The sequence below is a fragment of the Bubalus bubalis genome, chromosome 4 (assembly GCF_019923935.1).
Source record: "Bubalus bubalis isolate 160015118507 breed Murrah chromosome 4, NDDB_SH_1, whole genome shotgun sequence".
NCBI classification, from domain to species: domain Eukaryota; kingdom Metazoa; phylum Chordata; class Mammalia; order Artiodactyla; family Bovidae; genus Bubalus; species Bubalus bubalis.
The window spans coordinates 142,798,407-142,819,916 of NC_059160.1; the positions used below are offsets into that span (position 1 = coordinate 142,798,407).

General features: G+C 37.0%; 1 protein-coding gene across 4 annotated transcripts in view; it reads right to left on the minus strand.

Annotated features, from left to right (window-relative positions):
* Positions 1–21,510, minus strand: part of CTNNA3 (catenin alpha 3) — a 1,922,732-nt gene that overhangs the window by 1,381,947 nt on the left and 519,275 nt on the right. For 3 of the 4 annotated variants that reach the window (XM_025285111.3, XM_025285110.3, XM_044942168.2), the window contains exon 7: positions 20,648–20,851. In XM_025285111.3, the coding sequence (XP_025140896.3) occupies positions 20,648–20,851 (204 nt within the window). Of the gene's footprint in view, positions 1–7,342; positions 8,794–20,647; positions 20,852–21,510 lie in introns of those variants that run through there. The other variant, XM_044942173.2, reaches the window with a different exon arrangement.

The following is a 21,510-nucleotide window of genomic DNA, read 5'->3' on the forward strand; positions in this document are numbered from 1 at the left end:
GAACACTTGCACCCTGTTGATGAGAATGTAAACTAGTGTCACTAGTCTGGGAAACAGTATAGAGGTCCCTGAAAAGACTAAAAATAGAACTACCAGATAGCGCAGCAATTCCACTTCTGGGTATATATCTGGAAAAAATGAAAACACTAATTTGGAAAGATGCATGCACTCCAATGTTCACAGTAGCAATATTTACAATAGTGGAGTCAACCCAAGTGTCCAATAACAGACCAATGGATAAAGAAGATATGTTATATACCAAAATGAACATTATTAACCCATAAAAAAGGAATGAAATTACACCATTTGTAGCAATGTGGATGAACCTAGAAAATATTGCGCCAAGTAAAGTAAGTCAGATAATGACAAATATTGTATAATATCATTTCTGTATATAATCTAAAAATAAATATATATAGCAAGATAGACTACCAGATATAGAAAACTAGTGGTTACCTATGGGTAAGGGAAGGATGAAGAGTCAAATAGGGATATGCATTACTTGGATATCCTTATTAAGAGGCAGGGGACATCTGTATGTCTCTGACTGATTTATAAAGAAAGCTGAGCGCCAAAGAATTGATGCTTTGGAACTGTGGTGTTGGAGAAGACTCTTGAGAGTCCCTTGGCCTGCAAGGAGATCCAACCAGTCCATTCTAAAGGAGATCAGTCCTGAATATTCATTGGAAGGACTGATGCTGAAGCTGAAACTCCAATATTTGGCCACCTGATGCAAAGAACTGACTCATTGGAAAAGACCCTGCTGCTGGGAAAGATTGAAGGTAGGAGGAGAAGGGAACAACAGAAGATGAGATGGTTGGATGGCATCACCCACTCAATGGACATGAGTTTGAGTAAACTCCAGGAGTTGGTGATGGACAGGGAGGCCTTGAGTGATGCAGTCCATGGGCTCACAGAGTCAGACACGACTAAGCGACTGAACTGAACTGAATGATTTATATTGATATATGGCAGAAACCAACACAATATTGTAAAGCAATTATCCTGCAATTAAAAATGAATTTAAAAGTAAATTTTTCAATACAAATGACTGTGTATAAATTAAATAAGCAACAAGGAACTGTAGGCATTATTGTCTAATAACTTTTAATGGAATATAAACTACAAAAGTACTGAATCACAAAGCTGTAATCCTGAAACTTATATAAGCTACATAAGTTTGTTAATCAACTATATTCAATAAAAAGGGAAGAAATAAAACTACCCAAGTGTGTATAAGACATGAATTTCTATGTTGAAAACAAGGAATCTAAAAACAAGAACAAAAAAGACCACAAAACCTTAAACTCAAGTGAGTTGAGCAAGGTAATAGGATACAAGACTACAGGATACGAGGTTATAGGATATAAAGGTTTCCCTGGTGGCTCAATGGTAAAGAATCCATCTGCCTATACAAGAGATGCAGGTTTGATCCCTTGATCAGGAAGATCCCTTAGAGAAGGAAATGGCAACCCCTCCAGTATTCTTGCCTGGGAAATCCCATGGACAGAGGAGCCTGGCAGGCCCCTGTCCACAGGGTCACAAAAGAGTTGTACATGACTTAGCAACAACAGGATATAAGATAAATACATATTAATCTGTTGTATTTTTATATATTAGTGGCAAATATGTGGAAATTGAAATTTAAAATATAATATCATTAACAGTACCTGAAAAAAAATTTAACAACTAGGTATAAATCTAACAAAACATGTTCAGGACTTATATGCTGAAAATTACAAAATGCTGATGAAAGAATTCAAAGAAGATCTAACAAATAGAGACATACCATGTGTTCAAGAATTGTTAAGACCCAATATAGGAAACATGCAAGTTCTCCAAAATCGATACATGGTTTAACATAATTCTTATAAAAATCACCGAAATTTTTTGTAGATACAGATAAGATTATCCTAAAACTTATATGAAAAGGCTAAAAAGCTGGAAAAACTAAAAAAACTTTGAAATAGAAGAATAAAGTAGGAAGAATAAGCGTAAGCAATTTCAAGACTAAGTATAAACCTATAGTAATCAATACACTGTGGTGCTGACCCAGGGATAGACAAATAGTTCAATAGTACAGAGAGTCAATTCTAAAGGAAATCAATCCTGAATATTCATTGGAAGGACTGATGCTGAAGCTGAAGCCCCAGTACTTTGACCACCTGCTGAGAAAAGCCGACTCATTAGAAAAGACTGTGATGCTGAGAAAGATTGACGGCAGGAGGAAAAGGGGATGACAGAGAATGAGATGGTTGGATGGCATCACTGACTCAAAGGACATGAGTTTGAGCAAGCTCTGGAAGATGGTGAAGGACAGGGAAGCCTTCAGTCCATGGGATCACAAAGAGTCGGACATGACTGAGCGACTGAAGAACAGAATTGACAAAGACGCAAAAGTAATTGGGCAGAAGAAAGTAATCCATTTCAGCAAATAGTCTTGAGTACTTGGATATGAATAGACAAAAAACTAACCTTGAGAAAAATCTCACATCTCATTAAAAAGTAACTCAAAATGAATCATAAATGTGAAATGTAAATTTAAAACATGAAACTATAAAATTTTAAAGAAAATCTTTAGCACCTAGAACTTGGTGAACAGTTCTTAGATACAAAAACTACAATACATTAAAAAAAAAAACCTGATAAGATTGTCTTATCAGCTGCAGACTGCAAGAAAACATTTGCAAATCCCATAGCTGAAAATTTTCTCATATCTAGAATATATATAGAACTCTTAAACAACAGCAAAATACAAACAATCCAATTTAAAAATTGGCCAAAAAACATGATGAACCATTTCACTGAAGAGTATACACAGATAGCAAATAAGCATATGAAAAGATGTTTGCTATCTCCAGCTATTAGGGAAACATATGTTAAAAATATGATCTTCAATGTGTACACATCTATTAGAAGAACTAACATAAAAATATTAAATATACCAAATGTTGGTCAGGGTGCAGAATAACAACGCCTCTTGTAGGTGGAAATATTAAAAAAAAAAAAAAACACACAGCCATTCTGGAAAATAGTTTGGGAGTTTCTTATAAACTAAACATTTATTTGCCCTTTGACCCAGTAATCACACTTCTTGGCACTTATCTCAGAAAAATGAAAACTTATGTCTATACAAAATCCTGTACACAACTTTCCACAGAAGCTCTGTTTGTAATAGCCCCAAACTGATAACAACAAAAATGTCCAACAATTGCTGAAGGGCAAAATAACCTGTGGTACATTCATACCATTGGCATATGAAGAATAAATTATCAATATACGAAACTGGGATGGATTTCTAGGGCATCAGGCTGAGTGAAAAACCTTAGTCTCAAAAGATTACATACTGTATGATTCCACTTATGAAATATTTCAGAAAACATAAAATGATAGAAATGGACAACAGGTTAGCATTTGCCAGGGCTTAGGGATGGTGGGATGCCAGGGCAGGGTGGGGGGTATTGATACACTATAGTTACATAAGATACAACCAATGCAGGAAATTGGGCAAAAGGTACACAGAAACTCTCTGAACTATCTTCACAACTTCCTCTGAATTTATAATTATTGCCAAACAAAAGTTTTTCTTTGTAGAAAATTTAATTATCATATACAGGAATAACATCAACAAAAAGAAGGTCTATTAGTCTATGCATAAACATTATTAACATTTTGTTATACTGTTAGCTTTATTTTAAAGTCAAATCTAAAATATATGTGTATTTTACACTGCTATATTTAAAATGGATAACCAACAAGGACCTACTGTGTAGCACATGGAACTCTGCTCAATGTTATGTGGCAGCCTGAACAGGAGGAGAATCTGGGGGAGAATGAAAACAACTATATGTATAGCTGAGTACCTTTGATGTTCACCTAAAAGTATCACAACATTCTTAATCATGCTTCAAAATTAATAAAAAAAATTTTTTAAGTTTTTGTTTAATCTTTGTTTCAAGTCTTTGAGAGGCATTCCTGGAACAGTGTGATAACCCCAAATTGAGAGAAGATGGGCAAGTTTCCCCATACTGTCTAAACAGCTCATTATAAAAGCAACCATCAAGTAGATTCACTTACTTCTAGTTCACAAACTTCTAGATTTTACATAAAGGTCAGAAACTAGATAAAATAAGCAGCAAATTCTTGTAAAGGAGTTATAAAATTAGAAAGAGCTTCTGCTTTTACAAAAGACATGACTATCAGAAATAGTGATTATCATCTCTCTGCTACGCATCAAAACAAAAGAGAAAAATAAGTTGTAAGCCAACTGCCCGGTTGTAAGCCAACTGCCATACTTACAGTACTGCCAATTTTGTGGGGGGTTGCATATTTCGTTCTCTGAGCCCCTGCTACTATGCTTAAAATTGCCCCAAAAGAAAGAAGACTTAGTAACCACAGAGGCTGAATGAACACTTGCTTGTGACAGTTCTCTAGCATAAATTATATAATCACTCAGCATTCAATCATTCTGATTCAATGCCACTGAAAAGAGCAGGTGATCATCATGTACATTTTGGGAATATCAATTGTGGATCACCTGGAAAAGTTTCAAAGTCACTTCTTAAATGCAATTATGGACACCATTACAGCAAAATTACACCCAGTCACAAATAAGCCTTATTAAAAATGAAATTCTGCAGCAGGTCACTTAACTAGGTGTTTTGTTTTGTTTTCTCATTGGGAATAGTCACTTTTGCATTACAGGCAGATTCTTTACTGTTTGAGCCACTAGGGAAGCCCTTTCAATAGAATCTTGATAAGGTTTACCTACTTCACATCTGTTATGAAGATATCTTTGGTGGTTTTATTTTTAACACAGGACTTATATGAAAGATTTGTAGAGATTAACTAAATCTATTCTTTGAGCAAACTGCAGGAGATAGTGAGGGACAGGGAAAACTGGCATGCTACAGTCCATGGGGTCACAAAGAGTTGGACACAACTTATTGACTGAACAACAACAATGCTTTGCACTATATCAGTTTTTGTCTTCTTCCTTACTAAGCTGTTGTTAAAAACCCTTGACCACTATGGCTAAGGGGATAGTCTGACTCATCTTTTGTACCTTCTAGGCAGTTCCTCAGGATTCCCTGGTGGCTCAGATGGTAAAGAGTCTGCCTGCAATGTGGGAGACCTGGGTTCAATCCCTGGGTTAGGAAAATCCCCTGGAGAAGGAAATGGCAACCCACTCCACTATTCTTGCCTGGAAAATCCCATGGACAGAGGAGCCTGGCAGGCCACAGTCCATGGGTTCACAAAGAGTTGGACACAACTGAGTGACTTCACTTTCAGGCAGTTCCTCACATTTGAAGTTAGAATAGTTTTGATTATTTATGCATTTCTCAAAATAAAGTCTTTGCCAATAGAATTCTGTATGATTCCGATTCTCATCTATTTCTGTGCAAGAAGTCAACCTAGTGCCTAAAAGCAATAAGTTTTTACTCTCTTTCGTGGTTCTGAGGTTTGACTGGGTTTGGCCAGGAGTTCACATATCAGGTCTCAATGCAGCTGCAGCCATAGGAAGGTCTAAATAGGCCAGACATCTAAGAGGGCACATTCACAGAACTGGCAGCTGATTTGAGAACTCAGTAGAGGCTATCATCCAGAATACCCACCCGGTTGTGGCCCCTCCAGGTGGGTTGGGCTTCCTATACTATAGCAGCTGCATTCTGAGAGGGAGTTTCCAAGATTGAGCGTTCCAAGAGACTTAGTTGGAATCTGAAAGGCAAGGTTTTTTATGATATAGTCTCAGATGTTCCAGAATGTTACTTCTGCTATGTTTAACTGGTCAAGTCATTAGGCTAAACCCAGTTTCAAGAAAAAGAGTATTAAACTCCAACTAACAATGGAGGAAAAATACCACAAAGTAATACCACAGAATATGCAAAATGGAGATATTTTTGTGGCCATTTTGGAAAAATATAACCTACTACATATGGAAAGTTTTGTTTTTCTCCAATATGCTACTATAAAATGCCCACTGCCTATTTTACTGGTTAACATCAGAAATGACAGCATGGTGATCTCCCTAAATGTTTTGCGTCTTTTTCCTTTTGTTACCTTTCCTAACAGTAGTAGCATTATTAAAGCTGCAGAAACATGGAGGTGACTAAGCATTAAAAATCGTGTGGTGGTGAAGGCATTTCTGTATAGAGCTGTGCTGCCTAACATCACAGTCACATGTGGCTACCGAACACGTAAGGTGTTGCTAATCCAACTACAGTGTAAATGTGAAATACATACCAGATTTCAAGGACTTAGTACTAAAAGGAAATATGAACTATCTCAATGATAATGTTTATATTGATTATATGTTGAAGTGATGTTTTGCATATACTGAACTAAATCAAACACATTATTCAAATTAATTTCACCTGCTTCTTTTACTTACATGGCTACCAGAAATTTTTAAGTTATATTTGACTCAGATATTATCTAGTTTGCATAATATTTCCATTGGAAAGCAGTGACTCTGATAATAAACTAAATCATATTTCCATTGTATAGCACAATGGTATTTCATGGTGTTTACATCATTAAATAATTTTCAGGTATTTTAATTACCTCATGCTAAATCTTATGTGAGATACATAAGCACATTAGAAATCAGTATTTTGGTATTTCTATAAAACTGATTTCCTTTCCTGAGATTTACAGTTTACATTTAATATACCTATATGTTTAGTATATAATTGCAGCAATTCATTTTATGTATTATTTCAAAGTTTCTCAGAGTATCTCTATATGACCCCTGATTACGATTATGTATTAATTTTCTATTGCTACTGTAATGAGTAACCACAAATGTAGTGATTTGACACTAACTTATTACCTTATGGCTACATAAGGCAGAAGTATAAAACTGGCCTAAAATAAAGGTGTCAGGAAGGCCTAAAATAAAGGTATTCTCAGAGGCTCCAGATGAGAACTGATCATTTGGGTTATTGGAAGATTTTCCAGACATCAGTTGAAGGCAATTTCCAGGATTTAGAAGCTCTCTTTGGATCATGTCCCTCTTCCTCCAACTTTAAAGCCAATGTTGGGCTGCACTCCACAGACCCACAAGCCCTGTACTTGCCCAGCTTCAAGACTGACAAAAGAACCCAAGTCAGAGACCAGTAGTTTAAAGCAGCGGTCCCCAACCCTTTTGGCACCAGGGACTTGTTTCATGAAGACAGTTTTTCCACAGGATGGGCAGGCAGATGGTTTCAAGATGATTCAAGTGCTTTACATTCATTGTGCACTTCATTTCTATTATTATTACATCAGCTGCACCTCAGATCATCAGGCATTAGGTCCAAGAAGTTGGGGAACCCTGGGTTTAATGGATGGGAGAGCTTACCCATCTGAAGCAAGGTCCTGGAGAAAGGCCCAAAAATGTGCAGCAGACACTAGCAGGACATGGCGACAGTCTGCTCTCAGGAGGAGGATGGAGATTGCAGGTTATTAGGGAAGTGATGTCAGGTGGGTTCTTTAGTTACCAGGGAAACCAGCAGAGGGCTGTACCTCACTGCCCCTTTGGTAAGAACAATCACCAGCTGGGACCTGGAGTAAGTATGTAGGAAGGTCAGCCAGGTGGGTAAAATATAGATGAAGCAGGCACTGGTCAGGCAGGAGATGTACAAGAGCAAAAGAATGGCTATCCTTAGTGGCCTGACCATATAGCTAGCAATGGCTAATTGACTCTCATGCTTTGAATCTCTCTTTCTTCCACCACACCTTTCTCTGATCCAGTCAAGAAAGGTTCTCTGGTTTCAAGTAACTGTTTAGATTGATGCCACCTATTTAATTAAGCTTAATCACTCCATCACAAATCCCTGTACATCTGCAAAATCCCTTGTACCATGTAAAGTGAAGTGTTCATAGTTTTCAGGGATGAGCATGGACATTTGCTGGGGGTGGGGTGGGGCATTATTCTGCCTACCACCGATAGGAATCAACTTTTTACAGGGAGATAAAACTCCTTATAGATATATCCTTGCCATATATAAATGTAAGAAAAGTATTTTTCAAATAAGGTACCATGCTCTCAGACTGAACAATATTGATAATCTAAATCCATTAGGACATTAGAGATTTACTTCAAGTTTGTAGGAATGTCAAACTAAAATAGTTAAACGCAGCTCTGGGACATTAAAGCAAACAACTATTGGAGTAATAAAGCTTTGCAGTCAATAACCTCAGCTGAGTTTTTCAGATACAAGCTGTGATAGTTATGTCTAAAGAAAACATTAAGGCAAATATAGTTTCAATTTATCTATCAGAAGAAAACAAGCAAATTAAGTCATGTCAGAATTCAAAAAGCTCTTTTATTATGTTTATAAGACTTTAAAACATATATTAAAATTTCTGATTTTAAAAAAAGGACCCAAATAGGATGAGGCAATGTATAGATCACTAACAATCTTCTCCAACTAATTATTAAGTATAATCAATAGCCAGGCAAATCAACTGCACAATTGTTTATCTGTGTCTGACTGGCTAAACTTATTTCAGCACAGAAATAGAACTACAAGTTGACCTTTGATCCTGAACTTGTATTATAATGGTGTAGTAACTTTTTATTCAGAGCCTATCTACAATATCTCATTAAGAAATATTGAATATGCTTCAACAGTAAAAGGTTCTAGTACAAATTCCAATGTAGCAGGGCATGAGGGGATCCAAGCAATTCTCAGAACACCAGCTGGGTGTCCTATGCTGCTGCTGCTAAGTCGCTTCAGTCGTGTCTGACTCTGTGCGACCCTATAGACAGCAGCCCACCAGGCTCCCCCATCCCTGGGATTCTCCAGGCAAGAACACTGGAGTGGGTTGCCATTTCCTTCTCCAATGCATGAAAGTGGAAAGTGAAAGTGAAGTCGCTCAGTCGTGCCTGACTCCTAGTGACCCCATGGACTGCAGCCTACCAGGCTCCTCTGTCCATGGGATTTTCCAGGCAAGAGTACTGGAGTGGGCTGCCATTGCCTATAATTCAATTCAATTCTGATACTGCTGCTGCTGCTAAGTCACTTCAGTTGTGTCCGACTCTGTGCGACCCCAGAGACGGCAGCCCACCAGGCTCCCCCGTCCCCGGGATTCTCCAGGCAAGAACACTGGAGTGGGTTGCCATTTCCTTCTCCAATGCAGGAAAGTGAAAAGTGAAAATGAAGTCGCTCAGTCATGTCCGACTCTTAGCGACCCCATGGACTGCACCATACCAGGCTCCTCCATCCATGGGATTTTCCAGGCAAGAGTACTGGAGTGGGTTGCCATTGCCTTCTCCTAATTCTGACACTACCTACCTTTAGATAGCATCAGATTCCACAGGTAAGGCTTCAGTTCTGCAAACAGCCTCCCTACCCCACCCCACATCAAATGCCAATAATAAGTTCAGATTGTTACCTATGCATCTGACCATCTGGCTATAAACCACAGGTTCCCACTAACCCTTCCTCAGGTTCAATTAATTTATTAGAGCAACTCAGAACTCAGAGAAACATTTTACTTAGTATTAATAGATTATTATATATGGCTGTAACTCATGAACAGCTAGATGGAAGAGATGCATAGGACAAGGCACGTAGAAAAGGGTGCAAAGCTTCCATGCCTCTCCAGATGCACCACTATTCCTGACCCTCCACGTCCTCATCAGTCCAGAAGCTCTCCAAACCCTGTCCTTTTCGGGTTTATATGGAGGCTTCATTACATCACTGCATAAATCATTGGCCATTGGTGATTGAACTCAACCTTCAGTGCCTCTCCCTTCCCTGGGATTCAGGAGGATAGGACTGAAAGTTCCAATCTTCTAATTACATGGTGGATTCTCCCGGCAACTAGCCTCCATTCCTAGGTCCAAAAGTTATCTCATTAACATAACAATAGACATCTTTACTACTTTCATCTCTTAGAAAATTTCAAGGGTTTTAGAATCTCTGTGCCAGAAGTGGGACAAAGACCAAATAAATATTTCTTATTATAAATCACAATTTTACAAATGGAAATTGATCTATAAAGAAAAACCTACTAAGATGATATTATCAGAGACTCATAATTCAGGTCTGCCCCGTGGCTCAGAGGCTAACGCGTCTGCCCACAATGCAGGAGACCTGTGTTTGATCCCTGGGTCTGGAAGATCCCCTGGAGCAGGAAATAGCAACCCACTCCAGTATTCTTGCCTGGAGAATCCCATGGACAGAGGAGCCTGGTGGGCTACAGTCCATGGGGTCTCAAAGAGTCGGACATGACTAAGCAACTTCACTTACTTATCGCTTACTTAAAGAAAGATAGGTTTAAATTGAAATACAGCCTGTTTTGAAAGCAAATAAAAATCAAATATTTGCAAGCAACCTATTTGTAAACTAATGGTCAGTAGTTAGTCGCATATCCCCTTTTCTTCTTTCCCCTTCATTTCATCCAAATGGAACTGTTTCTATTCCCCATACCAAATGCATTGTGCTGATTCCTGCTTCTGTGTCTTTGCACAGGCTGTTACCCCCACTCTTGAATTCCTACCTTCACTTGATAATAGCTTTCTCCTCTGTGATGCCTTCCCTGTTCAGTCCTAAGTTGAGCCACTTCCTAGTTGCTGCTATTACTGGACTTAGCCCTGACCAGCATTTCAGCTCATATTGTGCTTTATTTTACTTACTTGCTTATATGTCTGATTTCCCTTGACAGCTAAGACTGAGATTGCTCAAACCGAAATCACCAGTTGTAAGCACAGTGTCTCTAGAACTATGTGGCTAGAAATTGCATAATACTAATAAAAATTTAACTCAACCTTTGTATTTTAGCTATATTTAATGGTTAATATTAAATCTATCAATAAAATATGTTAAATTCCTCTTAAAATCCTTCATAAGTATTATCCTACCTATAATACACAGTCATATAATAGTCTTCTTGGAACAGTCCTGAATTATGCCTTTTATATATCTATTAAGGCCTGTTAATCATCTCATCTCCATTTCTCAAAAGTATCCTGATTTGAATGACAAATTATATGATTATCTTAAATTTCCTGAACATTATCAATGGCAACTTAAATACTACAGAAGATCAAATATTTCAAAGCCTACAAAAGAAAAACCTTTTATTTTTGCAATTAACTGTTACACTGGATTCTATGGTGCTTCACTCAGATCACCTTTTCAATTCGAAATAACAGCTTCTGACTGCTTGTAGATTTGTCCCTGTTCAGGATCTGAGTCTCAGCTACAGGGAACTGCCCCATACAAGGTTACACTGTTTCCAAGGGTGGCCCACAGGTAACAAACAACAGCTGTAAGGACAAAAAGACTCTCCTCAGTTCAGTTCAGTTCAGTTGCTCAGTCTCATCCGACTCTTTGCGACCCCATGAATCCCAGCACGCCAGGCCTCCCTGTCCATCACCAATTCCCGGAGTTCACTCAGACTCATATCCATCGAGTCAGTGATGCCATCCAGCCATCTCATCCTCTGTCATCCCCTTTTCCTCCTGCCCCCAATCCCTCCCAGCATCAGAGTTTTTTCCAATGAGTCAACTCTTCGCATGAGGTGGCCAAAGTACTGGAGTTTCAGCTTTAGCATCATTCCTTCCAAAGAAATCCCAGAGCTGATCTCCTTCAGAATGGACTGGTTGGATCTCCTTGCAGTCCAAGGGACTCTCGAGAGTCTTCTCCAACACCACAGTTCAAAAGCATCACTTCTTCGGTGCTCAGCCTTCTTCACAGTCCAACTCTCACATCCATACATAACCACAGGAAAAACCATAGCCTTGACTAGATGGACCTTTGTTGGTAGAGTAATGTCTCTGCTTTTGAATATGCTATCTAGGTTGGTCATAACTTTCCTTCCAAGGAGTAAGCGTCTTTTAATTTCATGGCTGCAGTCACCATCCGCAGTGATTTTGGAGCCCAGAAAAATAAAGTCTGACACTGTTTCCACTGTTTCCCCATCTATTTCCCATGAAGTGATGGGACCGGATGCCATGATCTTTGTTTTCTGAATGTTGAGCTTTAAGCCAACTTTTTCACTCTCCACTTTCACTTTCATCAGGAGGCTTTTTAGTTCCTCTTCACTTTCTGCCATAAGGGTGGTGTCATCTGCATATCTGAGGTTATTGATATTTCTCCTGGCAATCTTGATTCCAGCTTGTGTTTCTTCCAGTCCAGCGTTTCTCATGATGTACTCTGCATATAAGTTAAATAAGTTTGAGACAACTGTGAGGAGCCAGCCTATCTCCAGGTCTTTCCATAGAATGGCTGAGATTTCTATTGCAAGTGACCTTCTCCCTCTGCCCAATCCTGCCTTCTTCACTGCCTTCCATAACTCCCAAGAGAATACTCCAATAAACCTTCATGCTACCCTTAACCTCCAGGTTACCTGACCTAAGATAGCACTCTTTCTCTTCTTTGTAGTATCATCTCCTGGCTATGAAGTATGCTAGGCTCAGGACCCTTATTTTTTGTCCAAGTTTGAACTGACACTGCATGCCAGGACTCTTGCTTCCTATTTATTCTTTTCTTTTCTATCATTTAACCCGTTTTTCTTTTTATGTAACAGAGAAATCTGAATAAAGCCCAGGGTTTAAAAAAAAAACACATAGCAAAGACTTTTGAGAACTATATGAGCAGTGCCTAAACATTGGCGGGTAAAGGAATCCATTTCTTGAGAAAGGGACATTTGAAACAATCCACAGAGTGAATGACTAACCTGCTCCACAAATATTAGAAATCATGACTGTCTCTGCTGGAAGGCAAAAGATGAAAACAAAAGACTCTCAGCCTTCAGGCTTTCTGGTCTAGGGTATATAATCTTTAGGGACGTCCATCTGTATATTCTTCTTTGCACAGAAACTATCTTGCCACTTTATGATATCCTCTATTACTTTCTAGTTATTTTTATTTTATGCAAATTACCTCTTTCTCTTCCTGTGCTCTGGCTCTATCCAGGTACTTCTCCTTCCCCTTTTTAAAAATAATTATAGCTATCTACCTTTTTTATTTTAGCTTTTCTTATTAATTCAATAATCATGTAGCCTACATCTCTGCAGGGATCTCTCTATTAACCTTTAAGAAAGACTAAAACATTAGATCACAAATAAAAGATCCATGGGAAGAGTTCATTCCCTTGAAAGAAGAATCTATAAGCCTCCTTTTCCCCAGTGAGCACTGCATGAATTCCTCTTAAATATCAAAATGATCTTTATTAGCCAGATTTGGATAATTCCAAAATTAGCTTGTTAAGAAAGATAGAGTAATTATTTAAAAAATCAGTCCTCCAGTAACTCAGGAACCTTTGGGAAGAGTAAGAGTAAAACCCAAAGCAGTTGAAACAATACCATCTTATTTGTAAAACAATTCATAGACTAGATACCTCCCACTTCCTTGTCCTTAAAAAAGGCACAGAAAAGAAAGCAAGGACTACAAAATCAAATTTAGCCCTTTTAATCAGAACTCCACCATTTGTTATTTCTCTCAACTCCCTAATTGTTGAATTCTTGGCTTCTATATCACAACTTCAAAATCTGTCTCCAGTTTCCTTGATTTTGACAATTCCTTTCTATGTTCTTGAATTTTGATTTCATGTTATAATATGAGTTTGGTTCATCTCTCTGATTTTAGAATATCTACTATTGTACAAACCTGTAAGGAACTATTTGCTTATCTTCCTCCTCTTACTTCTTCATTAGCTGAGGTAGTAAAATTCAGATCTATAAACTAAACCACATGGTTTCCAACATACTCAAAAACTAGTCACTATGATGGCATTATTGACAAATTTAAGGATAAAAAATATAAGGCATCTAAAACAGTGAACTGATCCAATAACGATCAACTCTAATATGCAGTCCATGAAGAAAGGAAGGAAGGAAGAAAGGAAGAAAAGAGAAAGGAAGGAAGGAAGAGAGGGAGGGAGTGAGGGCAGGGAGGAGGGAAAGAAAAGGAAATAGACTTGGAAGCTGCCTGTACATTTTTAGAATTTTAATTCTAATTTGTCTCTAGAATTTGAATAGTCGTTGCATACAGATCATCTTAAGTGCTTTAACCTTTTAACTTGAGAAATAAGGCTGAAGTTACTTTCAAAATGGTTTTTCAAAAGAGAGGTGAAAAATCCCCATAATCTCTGATTCAGACACCAAATCTTTGGTGTCTTCACTGAATCTATATAATTCCCCAAGATTGGGAATGAATTAAACCCAAGATATACAAATGAAATTGGTCTCTAAATAAAAAAAGCACTTCATTTGCTTTTTTACTCACTCAACAAATATGTAACAAGAATCAACAATACAATATGCTTTCACAAAAAACAGCAAAAAGAAAACATCAGGCTAGTGAGGTCTGCAAATACAAATTGGGCCCTTTATGCAGCCCAAGAGTATTCATGTACTCTAGTGGTGCCATCTCTCATTCAACTCTCTAACATTCTTCTGTAGTAAAGTACCAATCTGTAAACTTCAATAATAATTCTACATCCCCTGATGATCCTCTCTTCAACAACACATACAAAGTTAACATCAACAGGATTTCAATCCAACACCAGAAAAATATTCATGTCTGCTAATTCTTAGTACTAAAGCATGATGACCACTCATCTCCATTTTCACCTGCTATAGAGAAACCACCATTTAAAAGTGACTGGTTTCCTTCTAAAATCCTTCCTTCTTTAGAGAGCCTCCTTGTTCCACCCCATCTAGGTGACGAATTCTTTAATTATATTATACATCAGAGAAGATGGTCTAGACCTAACCAATCCTGGAGGCATAACAAAATCGGCAGAAATATCTAAGAAAAATAAACTTCTATGTTTTAAAAGACAAAAGCTAACCTTTCTCTGATACTGAATGTTCACTGGAGTATATTTTTTAATGAATAAAAATCCTGTTTTGAAATATAACAAGAGGTGGATCCAAATGTAGAGATTGTGATGAGAAAATTTTGTTTCTGAATATTCACATTGATTTTTAGAAGAGAACTATACTTTGCAAAATAAGACCTTTTATAACAGGAAGTCTACTATATAAATTTAGTAGATATTTGAAAGTCATTCCATTTGAGTGCCGAATTGATGCTTTTGAACTGTGGTGTTGGAGAAGACTCTTGAGAGTCCCTTGGACTGCAAGGAGATCCAACCAGTCCATTCTAAAGGAGATCAGCCCTGGATGTTCTTTGGAAGAAATGATTCTAAAGCTGAAACTCCAGTACTTTGGCCACCTCATGCGAAGAATTGACTCATTGGAAAAGACTCTGACGCTGGAAGGGATTGGGGGCAGGAGGAAAAGGGGACAACAGAGGATGAGATGGCTGGATGGCATCGGGAGGCCTGGCGTGCTGTGATTCATGGGGTCGCAAAGAGTCAGACACAACTGAGCAACTGAACTGAACTGAACATGGCATGTATAATATGTAATAATTTTATTCATTCTTTCATTCAAAAATACAATATTTTTTTTGTATTTTGTAAAATAAAAATGCCAAGCATTGTGCCTGGGACTTCAGATAAAACAGTAAATAAAACAGACATGCAATCTACCTGCAAAGAGTGCAGGTAAAGTGAGTATGGGATATAAACTACAATGGATTTGAAGCATAAGGATTGATAATGATTCTACAGAAGAGACTAGGAAAGACTAGTACTAGGTATATGGCCATGAGTCACCCAAAGGCATCCATGTCCACATTCCTAGAACCTGTGACTGTTATGTATACCTGTGGCGGATTCATGTTGATATATGGCAAAACCAATACAATATTGTAAAGTTAAAAAATAAAAAAAAAAAGTAAAAAAAAAAAAGAACTTTGCAAAAGAAATTAAGGTCAAGGGTCATAAAATGGGATGATTATTTTGAATAATACCAGTGCACTGAATCTAATCACATGAGTCCTAAAAAAGTGGAAAACCTTTCCTGGCTGGAGTCAGAGAAAGAGATGTGAGGGCAGAAGCAAGGTTAGAGAGATGTGACAGTGCTGTCTTTGAAGACAGAGGAAGATGGCATTGAACCAAGGAATGTGGGCGATCTCCAGAAGCTAAAAAAGGCAAAGAAATGAGTTTTTTCCAGACGGTCTCCAGAAAACAATATATATGTATGTTTAAAATGAAAATATTAGAGCAAACATATATTATCATATGTTTAAGTAGTTGTCTATTTTATTTGTTATAGACCCATCTGGACGCATATATTACGAATTTATTACTCAGTTCAGTTCAGTCACTCATTCGTGTCCAACTCTTTGTGACCCCACAGACTGCAGTACACCAGGCTTCCCTGTCCATCACCAACTCCCAGAGCTTACTCAAACTCATGCCTATAGAGTTGGTGATGCCATCCAACTTACTGAACATACAGCTTAAGTCAAAAATGATTGAGACTTGCTGATCAGTTTAAGGAAGTAAAGTTATTTAGATTCAAACTGGTCCCATGAATTGAGCTTGAGAAAAACATGAACTGTATTTATTTCACACCATTGATATGTTCTGGACTCAATAAACTTGCAAAATTTGAAGCCTTGAAGTCACATTCACATAAAAGATCACCGATCATGATGCGAGTTAACCTTGCTTTAACTTTTCCTGGTTATTTTCATTGCATCTGAATTATTATTAAGCATTTACCCTATCAACATAGCTCAATAACAACAGCTCCAAACTAATCTGAAAAGCAAGTCAGACCCACCAAATGAAACACAACACTCCTTAAACTAATAAGTTGAAGACTTTGGTATGAGAGTTGCCCTAAAATATTTGACCAAACTCAGAAAGGTTTGAGTCCAGCTAGTTTCAGGAAAGTACATTCTCTTTCATTCCAGCTACTGAAACAGTTATAGAGAAGCATTATTTGTGATAGAAACCTAGAGTAAAAGTAAACCTGGAAATTTTTTCTGATAATATACTCCACAGTGGTTCCTGCTTTTTAACTCCAAAATTCATTGGCTTGCTCAGATACTCATATTAGGCCAAAAATTCTGCACTTGTATATAAAAAGGAACTATTATACTGATTTGGGATGCTTTTTCGTAAGTGCAAATTTGTTTATTAATAGGTTATACTATAATGTTAATATAGCGTGCATATGAGCAGGTTTCTGATCCTGTAGACCACCACTGCCTAACTTTAGCTTCTCCGGCTCTCATCTCTATACCAACATGAGGGCAGCTTACCAGACAGTATCCACATACACACGCTAAGTCTTTCATTCCCTGAGAAAAAGAGTGCCTTCCTCAACAAATACTTAACCTTATGCCCTAGGAAAAATGAATATATAAATATTCTTAGATCACCCAAAGAACAAGCTTTTGCACCTCTGTGTATTTCCTTTCCAGTTCTCTTGTTCTCACCATTAAACCTCCCTACCTTTTCTCCACAGTTATCATGTAAATATAATAAATAAATACAAATTAAATGCTTCAGGCACATTGTCATTTTAACTGTAAAAGCTGAGATGAAGCAAGCACTAATTCAATTTCCCTGTATCCACATAGTAATTACTGAACACCTGCTACCTGAAAGGCACAGTGGTAGGGCCAGAGACACAGCCCTTGCTCTCCTAAAGCTTCTGACCAGTGGAGAAGACAAATAGGCAAACACAGGAATTCCAACAAGCATGAGAGCTATAAAGGGGAAAGCACCATGAAGGAGAGCTATTTAATGGGATGTTTGCACTCATTTACCCGAAGGAGAAAAAAGGAAACATGGGAAAGAGAAGAAGGAGGAAGAAGAAAGCATCCATCAATCATGAAGAGTAGTGCAATCTAATCAATTAAATAACTGAGAAATATCTGAATTCCTACAATTAAGTCTACCTTTAAAAAATGAAAATTAAAATAATTATCTGGACAAGCTTAAAAAAAAGCTACTTACCTTTGATCTCAATTATTTGGACGTTATAGATGGAAAAGTCTTTCCACTTCACTCATAATAGAGAACTTACCTTTCTTAAACCAAAATATCTAGCAGAAAGATATTAGTAACATAAATAAGTTTTGTAAATTTGACAAATGGGCCTTGAAACTGAACATCAGATTAAAACCTCATTAAAAAAAAGCAAAAGACAAACAAAAATTTTCATGTTTTTGTGCCTAACCTAGCATATTTGATACCTAGAATAGATACTTTTTAAATGACCCCCTACTCTATATGATAAATTACTTTTCAGTGATAATCATTATTTTCCTGATTGGCTCCTTAACTTTAAAGAATTGACAATTTCAGAAGAGAAACAGATTTCAAGTTGTTATTCAAATTGAATAAAATATTTCATGTATGAAATTTTCACTTATCTAAAAAATTATAACCTCCTGCAATTTATACTGTTTCATTGTTAGAATTTTAAAATTAAAATAAAAATTCCAAGTGATCACATGAAGTAACAGAATTAAAGTAATTCTATTTCTAGTTCTTTGTCTTTACAACCACTGGGTCATCCTTGTCCATACTGAATCTGCTGTGTAAATCTATAAAGAATATAATGTTTATTAAAGGCTAATCATAAAAATGTGCTAATTTGAATTATACATACATATATATTATTAAAACTCAACAATAACCACTGTAATTATTTAAAAATGAATTTGTGAAAAACATTATCACGGACTTTGAGAATTGCTGGTGCAGAACAACTTTTAATTGGCTTTATTATTTTTATAAATTTCTAGAGGTGATGCACCTTCTCAATGGTTGCACCCAAGACAGATTGTTCCCATAACTTCATTCTCTGTATGAAAAGTTTTTAACCCAAAGTTGAAGAAAGCTATAAAGCCACCACTATTTTTATGTGATATATATGTTTATTAGAGACAGGAACAGCTTCAGTGGCCTGTCACTGGGCAAAAGGCATCATATTCAGAACGGAGCCCATGCTTGGATTTTAATGTTTTGAAATTCTTAGAAATCTTTGACTTTGTGTATTTACGTGAAGTCTGATGGGGCAATAAAGCATATATCCTGGATTTACACGCAGTCCTGACTTCCAGTGCTTCAAGGAACAGAGCCTCAGCCAACTGTTCCCCAACCCAGCAATTGCTGCCACCCTCCACTCCTGGTAGGAGCCTCAATACAAAGCAGGATGGGTGGGAGGCATGGGTAGGGCTACAAAAGCATGTGAGAGTCTATGTGCTCCTGCAAGTATCCCTATGCCCCAGAGAACCAAACATTAAATAGAAAATAAAAATAACCTCTCTTGGGTCAATCAAGACTGTTAAAAAAGGTAAAAGCTTTCATTTTTTCCCCTGCTTATGAACAGGCCTTACATTTTCACTTTGAACTGGGCTCCACAATTATGTAGCCATCCTTGCCTATGTATGTAGGTGAGTATCTGCATGTGCATGCTAACTTTATCTTATTTAATAAAATTAATTTACCTATAATTTTATAATTTATAAATAAACATATATATGTAACTACCATATTTTATCTACAAAATGAAAATAATAATTTTAATAGTTTATACTTCAAGGGAGAAGGAATTTCAACACAATATTATCTTCTGAGTTTCTTAGAATTGGTGAATTCCCTTTAAAAGTCTTTCACTATAAATATATTATATGCTAAAAATAGTGATATTCCAGCTTCAGAAACAGGACATGACATTACTAATATGTTCTTATTAACAAAATCTGCTTTGCAACTTTGATTTCTTGACAGGCTAGAGATTTTTGGTCAGGAGCCAAAGTCATCAAATATTAAGAGTATGGAGATACATCAAATGTGTTGAAGTATCCTTAAAACTCACTAATTTTAGCACATTTCCATTATTCACATAAATTACTTATACTGAACAATCCTAAATCTTCAACCTCACATGTAAAAAACGGTATGCTTTGTAACTCATCATTTTCAAAATATACCTTCATAACTCTTCAATTATCCCACTTAAAGCAGATGAACAAAATATTTCTATTATACATTTTTTTCTTTTCTTTACCTCTATTATTTAAGGAGTCAAAATCCATGATATTGAATATATAGCTAATGATGACCTTAAGACTTTCTTATTTTAAAAATGAAACTAAGTAGTCATAGTTACTCCTTAGGTGGATGTATATAAATATATATATTAGATATAGATATATAAAGAGTACATCATAAATAAATATATATGTGAAATGATACCAAAAGAATCTTGAAACAAATATTTTTGCATTTGTCTAAATTCAGACATCATTTCTAATATTCCTGAGAGAGCTAAAACTGCAAGAAATCTATGACATTATACCATATTTAAAAAAGGTGCACAGCAAGGAAGATTCAGAGCAGCCAAAAATAAAAAAAAAATTTTTTTAAATGTCCCCTGATCCCTATAGCATTGACTTTACCCAACACCATCTAAATTTTAACTCTTATTCAACAATGTAATCCTGAGCAACCTGCCCTTTTCTTTGTCTTCTTTTTATCCTTTAAATTGATGGGCAACTCCAGTTTCCTTTCCCCAATCCTGACTCCCTTCTCCAACTAGAATTTAAATACTGTATCAAGCAAAACAATCAGATAGAAATAACCTTCTGGTTGAATTCCATCCCTAAAAATTCCTATCTCCTTGCTGTACTCTGGGAGCAGTTCATGCAGAAGCCAACTCAAAAGCTCAATCCATGTAAAATCATGTACTCATTCATAAGTTATTACATTTTGTACACCGAAAGAAACTTGGCACATTCCCAATGTATGGGGTCAGGGAAAACCGGTTACCTACATTGTTCATGTACTCTGAAAGCAGGTCCTGGAGAGCCTGGCGAATGGCGTTGCATTCTGCAATAATCCGCTCCCGATGGAAATCTCTTGTGCAGGAAGAGTCGGCCAACAGAGCAGCCCCACTGATAATGGCTTCAAGGCGTTTCTCTAGGGACGGTCTTATTTCCTCCTCAGTCACTGTGAGTGGATCCAAGACAATTAAACTCTAAAGGAAAAACATATTTCGATGGTTAGAACTCCATGATATTCTAATTTTTTTTTATTATTATGTTTTCACATTTAGAATGGATATCTGATGAGAAAGAGAATTGTGTTTTTACTGCCTCACCCAGTTCACACATCATTCTATAAAGCAGTTATTATTCATGTAACAAAAATCGTGAAATTACGAGCACTGGTTCTAGTGTCAGTCAAATCTGTATTCAAATCTTGCCCTTCCCACTCATCAATGGTGCAAGTTCACTCAGGTGTCTTATGTACTGTAAGCCTCACCTTCCTGATCTGTAAAACTGCAATACTAACATTGTTTATCTCATAAAACTGCCGTAAGAATGATATGAATGCTTAATATAGTGACTGGCACATATTAACTGTTCTTTACAATGGTCATTTTCATATAGCACTTCATTGTTTACAAAATGTTTTCACCTATATTATCTCATCTTGACAACACTATAAAGAGGTAGGCAGCAAAGATATTGTTAACTACACATTTCAATCAACGGTGAAAGAGGCTGAGACTGTCTTGCTGCTGCTGCTGCTGCTGCTGCTAAGTAGCTTCAGTCGTGTCTGACTGTGCGACCCCATGGACTGCAGCCTACCAGGCTTCTCTGTCCATGGGATTCTCCAGGCAAGAACGATGGA